The sequence below is a fragment of the Eufriesea mexicana genome, unplaced genomic scaffold, assembly GCF_001483705.2.
Source record: "Eufriesea mexicana isolate 0111107269 unplaced genomic scaffold, ASM148370v2 scaffold654, whole genome shotgun sequence".
Taxonomy (NCBI): domain Eukaryota; kingdom Metazoa; phylum Arthropoda; class Insecta; order Hymenoptera; family Apidae; genus Eufriesea; species Eufriesea mexicana.
In genome coordinates, this window is record NW_016908877.1 from 776,618 (window position 1) to 787,186 (window position 10,569).

At 54.4% G+C, this 10,569-nt stretch overlaps 1 protein-coding gene across 1 annotated transcript in view; it reads right to left on the reverse strand.

The window, feature by feature from the left end:
* Positions 1–1,847: 1,847 nt before the first annotated feature.
* Positions 1,848–10,569, reverse strand: part of LOC108546439 (orthodenticle 1) — an 11,726-nt gene continuing 3,004 nt past the window's right edge. The window contains exons 3-4 of the mRNA XM_017898503.1: positions 5,556–5,710; positions 1,848–2,564 (exon numbers count right to left, since the gene is read on the reverse strand). Of these exons, the coding sequence (XP_017753992.1) occupies positions 1,848–2,564; positions 5,556–5,710 (872 nt within the window). The remainder of the gene's footprint in view (positions 2,565–5,555; positions 5,711–10,569) is intronic.

The following is a 10,569-nucleotide window of genomic DNA, read 5'->3' on the forward strand; positions in this document are numbered from 1 at the left end:
TCCTCTCCCTCTCCATTTTTCTCTCCTTCCACTTCTACTTCTTCTTCTTCTTCTTCTTCTTCCTTTCCCGGATCTTTGCCCGGATTACGTCGAGCGTAACGCGAAAAAAGCTCGGCCCTTCGATGAAAAGGAGAATAGTCGAGGAGCCTCGAAGAATGAATCAGCGATAACGCATCCACGCAATCTTTCAGGGATTATGCATCGTGTGGATCTGAGGCCGGCAGAACCCGTCGGCTCCTGGATCGTTCCCTCCCACGCGTGCGCACACTCTGCTTTTCCTATTTACACAAACTTCCGGCTACTGGCCGTGCTTGATATGAATGATTATCAATACAATGTTAATCGTAAGAATAAGGATGATAACGATAATACTAAGAATAACGACGGCAGTGATGAGTACTCGTTCGCGTTAAAAAACTGCAAACAACATCAAAGACACGATAAAATAATTGCTCGCGGGGTTCGTTCGATGCGCAAAACTATTACGAGTGTCCCGTCAGCGATATGCTTCCTCCATTTCCTTTCGCCGCGTCCCCACCCGTCACCGACCGCGGCCTCTCTTAACTTTATACGAAAATAAAATATCGACCACCGAAAAACCGGAAACGCGGACATTTCCCGATCGCCGCGCGAACAACGGCAAGAGAAAAAAGGAACGATACTCGCGACCTAACCTAACCCTCATCGCTGCGACCAACGACGACGCCCGATCTTCGGCGATCGTGATTGCACCCTTTTCTCTCCGTCGATTATCCCCCCTATACTCGACCAGCGCGACATCTAGAACAGAAAGTCCAACGACGGATCGCGAATCGTCGTTGCCTCCATTTCCTCTCGGCGGATCGCAATCCCTGTAACCGTGAACCGGTAACTCGAATGTCAAGAAGTACGATTCTCAGAGGTAGCGAAGTAATTGTAAAACGAAAGGAGGAAAAAGTAAAGGTGAACGTGGTCCAGCGAATAATCCGCGATGGAAAAAACGGAAATGCACTCGCGCGTCAGTCCTAGGAATCTTCGAAGCGTCCACTTCGCCCCAACGACGAAAGCGAGAACGCGCGTCGAGCGGAGACACGTCTCATCCCCGATTGGAAATCCTTGCCAGAGATCTCCGTGGTTACGCGTTTCCCGACGACCGGAAATCGGTGGCGCCCGACGCGCCGCTCGCGTTCCGCGCGATCGCCAAGAAGATCACCAGGGACGTACCGTGAATGATGACGAGACACGTCCGACTTTTGCGCGTCGATTCCATCTTCGTCATTATTTACCTAGCCCCTTGGACCCCCGGAACGAAGCGAGTCGATCTCCGGGCCGTCTCGCGACTCGAAACTTGGACCGGGAATCGCGCGAACGACGATGCCCCGAAGTCTACTTTCGCATCTTCGTCGACGTTCGCGGTTCCCGCTTCAATTTAGAATCGCGAACGTTTTCCCGGACGTGTTCGTTCGTTCCCGATCACGCGGCAAAGTTCGACAGAGATAACCGATTGCCGTCGATTATCCGCGTTCTCGCGATGATTAGCGATTTTCCGCGAGAGTACGTGCGATACGATGCAACGCTACGCGATATGCTACTTCACCTCGGAACCGGAACCCTCTCGAGGCTCTTGCTCGCGAGGTCCCGGTGCCTCGGGACTCGCGGGAGAAAAAAGAAAAACGAGATGGACAGTTTCAACGTTCGAATCTTGTTCCGAACAGCGTGCCTTATCAGTCGTCATCGGAATCGATGTTACCATTGATCTCGGAGCAAGTGGCCGCGGAGTTTAGGCGCCAGTTGTAACTCGCTGAGGACCCAGCCACGGCTGCGGCCTCCTGGCCACGCTGGAAGATTCCGGAGGACCTGCTGGACCGCTATACCATCGTCTGATACTTCTGATCGGGCAGTATGTAACCGTCCGAGTCCGACGGAGACGCGGCCATGTCGTTGGTGCCGGTCGGATTCAGATGATGACTGGTCAAGTGCGACATCGAGGACGTCAATGTCATGTTGTGATGATATTGCGGATGATGATAATTTCCTTGCGGGCTGTGGTGCATATGCGAGATCTGGGTCTGATAATAATCGCCGCTGGTGTACGGATTCTGGTAGGCGTTGTAGGTCTGCCCGGCGTAACATTGGCTCGGGTTCACCGAGCCGGGTGACGCTGAACTCCAAGTGAAACCATACTCGCCGTGATGAATCTGGTTCATCGGAGGCGGATAAGACGACGGTGGTAACTGGCTGGAACCCGGGGTCAACGGCGGAGACGGAGTGGTCAGGGCACTGTTCGCGCCGCTTCCGCCCGTCGGCGTCACGCCGAGGCGCGGGTACGTCGACGTGGTTGACAGCAGCGGCGAATTGGGGCCCGGTGCCTCTTTGCCTCGCGGCGGGGAGACCGGAGAGGAGCGTCTGCTGGGCGTCGCCGAAGAGCTGGTGGACATCTTGTTCCCGTTGTTGCTGTTACTCTGGCTCTGACTCGACCTCGGCGACCCTTTCGACGGCGAGGTCTGCTGCTGCTGTTGCTGCTGCTGCTGCTGCTGCTGCTGCAGTTGCTGCCTGCACTTTGCTCGACGGTTCTTGAACCACACCTGCGAGAGAAGCAAGACGAACGTTTCGTTAAAATCACCCCTCGCTATCCGACGAAGCGAAACAGTGGCACAGCGAGGTCTCTCGCGGAAAGCCTGGCCCGAGGGATCATCGGGAAGAAAAGGTGTGCTGTCACGAGGGATGGAACCGTACCAATAGGGAGTTAATCGGTGCAATGGGAAAGTAATCGCGGGCGGATGGCCGTAACATTTCATTAAATCGTAACAATAACAAGGAACGAACCGACGCAGGGGTAGTAGTTCGGGGGCTTTTACGAGCGCGTGTGTGTGCGCGGGGCCAAGTTTCCACGCACACGCTCGCATCTTAAGATACGCGTATACGTGTGTATCCCTGGAGATTCGCGTCGTCGGTGTTTCCCGACACGCATGCGCCAATCGAGGCCCCTTCGTCCTGCTACCCCGAGCGTCCGATAATTCCTGAAAAACCCACCCGCATCCTTAACGCGAATGTAATAACACGCACACGGGAAGACGCGTGGAGGGAAATGGAAAAAGCACGGAGAGCTTTCCTAGAAGCGACGAGTCCTCCTTTTCCCTGCTCTCCCGTGCAGCAGACAACCGCGTCCCGAGCACGGACAAAAAGTAACCCCCGGTAGGCCGCAAGTTCGCGCACGCAGCCCCCTTTCACTCCCCCTCACGCACCCTCTGTAATCCCGGCGCACAATGTGGCCAGGGGTGCGATCCTATGAATCTATGCCCGTGCCTTTAAAAGCAAGACCCGCCGTCATTGTTGTTATTATCGACGGCATTGTAACAGTTGTTGCGAGGAACGCGAACCGCCGAAGCGGATACGGGATTTTCGGTCGCCATGAATTTCGCGCGTTAGATGGTCGAGTTGAAAGGGTGGGCAGGGGACGGACCTCCCGACCTCGTGGAAAGCGCGCGGGGGTTGAAAAGTTGAGAGCGAACGACGCGTTAAAAAATCAGAGATTGGAACCAAGGACGAGACACGCGAGGGATAACCCGAGGCTCGTTTCGATCCTCGTATCGGTCCAGGAGCGACGGGCGAATCCTCGTTCGGCAAACACGACCCCCGCAAATGGGGTGCGAAGATCCGAGGCGCGTGAAACGCGGATATTGCGTATGAACCGGGAGAGAAAGGAAGAGATAGAAGAACCAGAGAGAGAAAACGCCCATTACCGCTCGCTGTTTGCACAACGTCACCCCCCCCCCCCCCCCTCTCCCCCCTCGGGAACAACACGCAACCCGAGCACGCAGCTACCCCAAAAACCAACGGAACGGGCTGTGGTGCCATCCGGAAGCCCTCGGGGCGAACCACAGCCAGTTCCACTCTGTGTATCGACGGCTAGGTGTAAATTGCATCGGCATCTGGTTAACGTCCAACGCGGAAACACCGAACCATTGGCCGCGGAGCAGCTGCGTTCACGTTTCGTTATGACAGATATATTTTCTTATTTGTATTATCAATTCGACGTCGCCCCGCGGCCGTGTCCCGGTGTGCACGCCATGTGACCAGGGATACGACCAGGACGCCACGCGTCTCGCAGACACGTCGCTCGATGACGATTTGCCGAGTAATTTTTAATTCGTCGCGCGAGTCGTCCCGACATTCGGATACAGATATTTTTCGCGATAACGTAGATTACCGGCGAGTAGAATTTAATACGAATAAATTTGCGCAAGGTAAACCCGTTGGCGAGGAGAAGTTTATCGTTTTCCCTGTCGGATGCTACCGCTCCTGCAGCCATAGGCTTTTCTCTTTTTCATCGAGAAAATAACGTTTCGACGCGTTCCTCGATCGTAAATGATGGACGAACGATCTGGCGCATTGAAACGTAGCAAACATCGCGCGCAGCTGTGTCGTTCTCTCGCAGAGAAGAGCGTATAGAAACTCGCGAGCGAGATAGAACGAAGGGCTATAATCCAGGAACAAATCAACTATACGTTGTGTTCCATACATCGTGCTTCTGTGTTCCTCCACCTATACACACCTCTACCCCGTGTCGTGCCTCTCTCCTCTCCTTCTCCCCCGGAAACTTTTAGATCCACACACCCCTCGACCTCTCTCCCTCCCTTATCCACCTCTCCCCCTTCCCCCTTCGATATTATTCGTTCACGTGGGTACGCCTCTACAATGTACATCCAGCACACGTGTGCTCCCGTACGACGTGCGTGTGTTACACCCTTTTGCAGTTGCGCCTTCATTCACCGGAGGCTTAACTTCGCGTGGAAACTCCGCTGGACCGAATTTCCTCGCTTTGTCCTACATCTTGCTACCCTGCCGAGCGTCGTCGTGGTCGTCGGATTCCACGACGCGAGTTTCCGTCGAGCGGGTCGGAGAAGAAGAAGAAGAAGAAGAAGAAGAAGAAGAAGAAGATGAAGAAGAAGAAGAAGAAGAAGAGGAGACAACGCTACCCTGCCGAGCGTCGTCGTAGTCGTCGGATTCCGCGACGCGAGTTTCCGTCGAGCGGGTCGGAGAAGAAGAAGAAGAAGAAGAAGAAGAAGAAGATGAAGAAGAAGAAGAAGAAGAAGAGGAGACAACGCGGAGCGCCGTTAATGGCGTATCGCGATCGCAGGAGGGAGAAAATGGAGGCTCGTCGGGGGGATTCGCGAGCTCTAAATTCCCGTCACGATGCCGTGACTTCGGGACATCCCGCCACGAAATAAAGATGTTACGAGGACCGCAATAAAAGCGTCAACGAGCTCGTCGGCACATCTATCAATGTACAGCCACGGCCCGGGACAATGGCGAAACCGGAGGGGCGTAGGGCGCGACACCGCGTTGTGTAAATACCTTAAATCTCGTCCATGCTTGCCGAAGCACGAAACACTCGCGTACCCTCTTTCTCTCCGACTCGTTACCACCGTTCGTCAGAGATCGTTCCTGTTTCTCGTGGCTCGTTACGTACGGTGACCTATACGCGAGCAAGTTGCCGGGCTACCACGCGATCGATTCCTCCGCGAGCGCATCGGCTGCGCGAGAAAAAGCGGCAAAAGGAGAAGGGAATTTACCTGAACTCGTGACTCGGGCAGGTTAATTTTCAGAGCGACCTCTTCTCGCATAAAGATATCCGGGTACCGCGTTTTCGTGAAAAGTCCCTCTAGCACGTCCAGCTGAGCTCTGGTAAAGGTTGTTCTTTCCCGACGTTGTTTGCGCTGATTCATTCCTGAAACACACAAGGAAGCGGAACCGGAATTAGACGATCGTGCGAATCGCGCGTGGCGCGACGAATATATTCGTCGGGATAGCGGAGAGAAGTCGCGACCGCGAGGAACGCGTGAATACGCGTGGATACGCGCGAATATACGCGAAAGATGGAAAAGGCGAAGACGAGTGGATGGCGTTGGACCAGAGAAGGGTAAGGGCATGGGTACCGCAGACCGTAGGACAGAAAAGGGGGTGGCGCAGAGGGGTGTAAGCGTTGCGAGGTCGCGATAGCGTAATTTTGAACAGTTCCCCCGCTACGACCCACCCTCCTCTACCTTCCTCGTGCCATCGAGCCTCGCTTGGCTCGTTCCGGGACCCACGTAATCCGCTTATGAGGGGGTCACAGGGGCGGCGGAGGGAGGAGGACGGGGGACAAGTCAGGACGGCGGAACGGGGACCGAGGAGGGCAGGGGTACACCCCGGAATACACGACCATCCAGAGGACCAAAGTCGCGGTTCGTTCCCAGCTGCCTCTGGAAACGATGGTATCCAACACGCCAACGTACAACGTTCCGGCCAATAAAAAGAAGAGGCTGGAAAACTGAGCCTGGCCAGTGTCTCCCGGTTGGAAGTTGGATCGTAAACTCGGGGAAGGAATGGCAGATACCCAGATCCGAAGGATCGCCGCGTGTTCCGCGATCCATCGAATCGAGTACTTTAAGATCCGACTTTGTGAACTGCTCCCACGAATTATAACGCGATATTCCTGTCTCGCGATCCATGTCGTTACTCCTCGGCTCGTGGTCGCCGGGCTAATTATCCGATCACGAGCTGCCACTTTTCTCCCCCCCGGTATAGTAATTGTTCCAGCGTGTAAAGTCGATCGCGTCGAGGCAGAACCGCGTCCGCGAACGCACTCGCGACAACGCGTAAAAAGAGAAAGCACCGACGAGTGTAGGTTTAGCGGGCAAAGAGAAGAACGCGAACGGAGAGGCGAAGAAAGACGAGGAAGAAGGGGCGGGAGGGGGAGGAATTAAAAAGCAGCAGCTCCTACCGCGAGAGCGAGTTGGAAGAGTGGTTTACGACGAGAGGAGAAAGCAAACGCGAAGACGATATCGTACGCGTCGTTTGCATCTCTCCAGCTTCGGCTCGTGTTCCTCTACGCTGCACCACGCGACAGCGTCGAAGGCGAATAATTAAAGAGACCACGCGTAATTTAGCTCGTCTGATGGACGGAATCCAGGTTGCTCGGGTTGTCGAGCGAGACGACGCGAGAAAACGGAAGCGCGAAAAGAGGAGAGGAAAAGAGTAAAAGAGAGAGAAAGAGAGAGAGAGGGGGGGCAGAGGAGTGGTCCGTGAGATGCATCGGGATGACACGGTCGTATCGGTCGTATCTCTCGCGCTGACCCTGCAACTGTTCCCTGGAGCTAAGAACGATACGTAAGCACGCGCAGGAGCAAAGGATGACGACGATGACGCCGACGATGATGCATACGCGTGATGGTTGGCTAACGAACTGGTCGAGTGGGCTATCAGCGTGGTAGCCAGGTAGATCGTCGAGAAAGATTGCGCCGGGCACAATGTAAAATTCCATGCCGGTTGGCTACCGTCGCAACGATGGCCACGACACGCCCGCGATCGTTGAATCTATGATCCGTATCTTCTGTTCCGTTCGCTCCGCGGCGGATCGAAGCAACGGAGGTTGGTCCGAAGGGATGAGGCTTCTGGGGAAAGAGAAGAACGGATCCAGCGAGAGGATGCTTGATTGTCGAGTGGGCGTTAGCGCTACCGTTAACGACGGCCTTTGCCGACTATACATCGGCCCCTGAGAAAGCCAGGCCCTTATCCAGCAACGAGACAATGGAATTCCGATTATGGTCTTCCGCCTGCTTCCACGCGCGGAGAAGTGGGCGCGAGGAAAAGCCCTTCGTTTGCTTGAATTCTACGCGAGAACAGATTCGAAACTCGAGCTTGGAAATCCGCCATTGCGCCCGATCTACGCCTTTCATCGGCCACACACACCTAGACACGTGAGTCCCAGCGGAACTCGCGAGCCGTGGAAAGTTTTCCGCCGAGAGATAAATTCGGATACGCCGGTTTACCGAAAAGCGGCCAGCTAAGCAACCCTAATGGAACGGCAAACACCCGCTGCGTCCTGAAGTATGATTCGATTTATTATCGTCAGCGCGAGACGGAAACCCGGGGGTTGATATAAGGGTTGCTTTGGCTCATTGGCCCACAACGAGATCAGACGCGACCCTAATAGCAAATTCGTTTTCTGTTTATTGGATTCTTCCGTCCCCAACGGGGTTTCGTGTTTCGAGCTTTCAAATGGATCGGAATCCGTGGAAGTCAATGGACTGGTAACGAAATTTCACGGTAATTTCTCTCGCCCGGCCGAGAGTGTCCTCGGCGAATTCGCGAATTCGGGATCGATGGCGCACGCGCGCGATGGCCGAGCGAGCAGCGCGATCGTCGGGTGTCGCGTCTAGCAAGAGATTAGACCGAGTAACGAAAGGGACTAATTAATCGCGACGTGCGAATTTAATTAATTATCTTCCCCGTACTCGAATACGGTATTGAGTTCTTGCGGGACGACCGTATGAATTACACGAGCGGCGCTCGCTTATCCGCGATAGCATCTAAAACTATGCTCGCGATGAAATATGGCGTCTAGGGAGCGCGATTAAGCTTAACGTCGAACTTCCCCAGAGGTTTGTCGCGGCGTGTTCGTGTGCGCGATTGAATAATAAATAACCGAGATAACGCGAAACACTTCTACCGTCGAATTAGAAAATGCAAATTAATATCAATTACGTCGGCCGATCTGCCCGATCGAATACGAAATCTCGCTTGTAATTATTCGGCGAATTAACCGGCTACCGGTAAGTCCGGCTATACATCAAAACGGCCAGGTCGCTGAAGATCGAATCATAAATTACTCGTTTCGCGTAAATACCGAGGAATCGAAGGAGGGCCGCAGAGCGGCGGCGGACTTGTCCCGCGAGCAAGCCGGTTACTTCGGTATTCATAGAATACGAGATGCGACGGTAGCAAAATTCGAAGTCGGCAACAAAGAGAGATGGACCGGGCGAATATCGAAGGAATACGTTCGAGGAAGGGAATCGAAAATTAATTAAAAGCTAAAATACGAACAGGCGGCTAGACGGCGCGGAACGTAGGCGGAGGAATGGATTATTCAGGGGACCGTGGGATGATAGCACGTGCCGCTGTCGATGGGAGACGGAATTCTAAAAGGCCATCAGTTACGAAAACATTTGGCCGACTTTGCGTTTCGAGTATGACCTAGGCGAAATCGCTGCGTAAAGCAGATAACCGCATCGCACCCGATTTACCTCCCGTGTTTACGGAATCGCGATATTCCGCCTGAAAACGGAAACGCGTTCGAGACAAAGGTCTGTTACCGGAGAACCGCCGGCGTTATCGAAGACCGTGCATCTGCGTTTGCCAGCCTTTTTACCCGACCAACGAAAAAGAACGCGCGTGGCCTTCGGAGCCGGTGGTTCTTACGCGGTAATCTAGCAGAGAGGAGCATAAGTAAGTAACGAAATACCAACACATATCCGGGACAAGCGAATAATCGGATAAGCTTCGTGTTACCGTCTTCCAACCTATGCTTTTTTCATTCGCTTCCTCTTCCCTTCCATCTACGTCGCGCCTCTCGCAGCCTCGCTATCCACGCGTCCAAGCCACGCGGAAGCGTGAAAATATTCCTCGCTTCTGCGTCGGCAGAGATGGAAAATCGGCGATAATTCGGCGCGGCAGCAACCCCGAAAGATGGAAGCGGCGGGAACAGGGTGGAGGCTCGAGTATCGATATCGTACGTGATATTTCACTCAAACTCGAGTGTTTATCCTGCAATTAGGGCCGGATCCGTATTCGCAGCCCTCTATCGATACCATCCGCCTACTCGATTTACTCGCGACACGCGCCGATCGCTGCGAGTCCGCGCTCCAAGATTCCTCCCCGGTGCTTTCGCGCGTGCTTGTTTAGCTCGCTACTCTGCGGCTACTTCGCCCCGTAACGACGATAGATGCACGTGCTGCCGCCACGTGCCAGCCATAACCTCACGCCTAATTGAGCGATTGCAATTCTATCGAATCGACAGCCTCGCGGATCAGGGATTAAATCATTACCCGTCTATAAATTTCCGAGGCCGAGTCTCTTTCGCGTCGAAGCTGCAGATCGTTGGGGCAACGCGTCCAAAGACACCGTCCGCGATATTTCCCGGTATACAGACCCTCGTCACCGATTTCCGCTCGATCGTGCTCGGGTGTACGGAGTAAAAATCAGAGGCGTGGATGTCTGTTTACGCGGCGCGATCCCGCCGGGAGGCGGAGGAAGTTAAGTGGACGGGCAATTTCTCTGCGACAACAAATAGCAGTCGTCGAATGAGAAAAGGGAGAGGCATGTGACGCGATTCCCACGTACCCGGTGGCTCTCGCAGCGTCCCTGAACATCGGGGAGAAACCTCGGCGCGTTAACGACAACGTTTCGCCACCCCTCTACTTTTTCGCACCCCTCGAACCGCCCAGAGCTACCACCTTTTCCCTCGCCCGGTCCTGACCCCACGACCGATTGCATAATAAAATAAATACCGTCGTACCACGCGTCCAAACATTCGTCCAACACGCGGCCATCACTCGACACGTACTATCTCTTCCCTCGCACGCGACCAACGCGTCGTTTCGCGCGTCACCGCTCTAACCTCGACGTTCTCCAGCCGTTCCCGCCGCAGCTCCTCAAGGCCGCGGACGGCCGTTCAAAATTCATTTCCATTTTAATTTTTCGCTTCTGCTCATACGAGAGACCTGGCCGCGCATTGCGTAATCCGCGGGGAAGAAGAGGAGAACAATG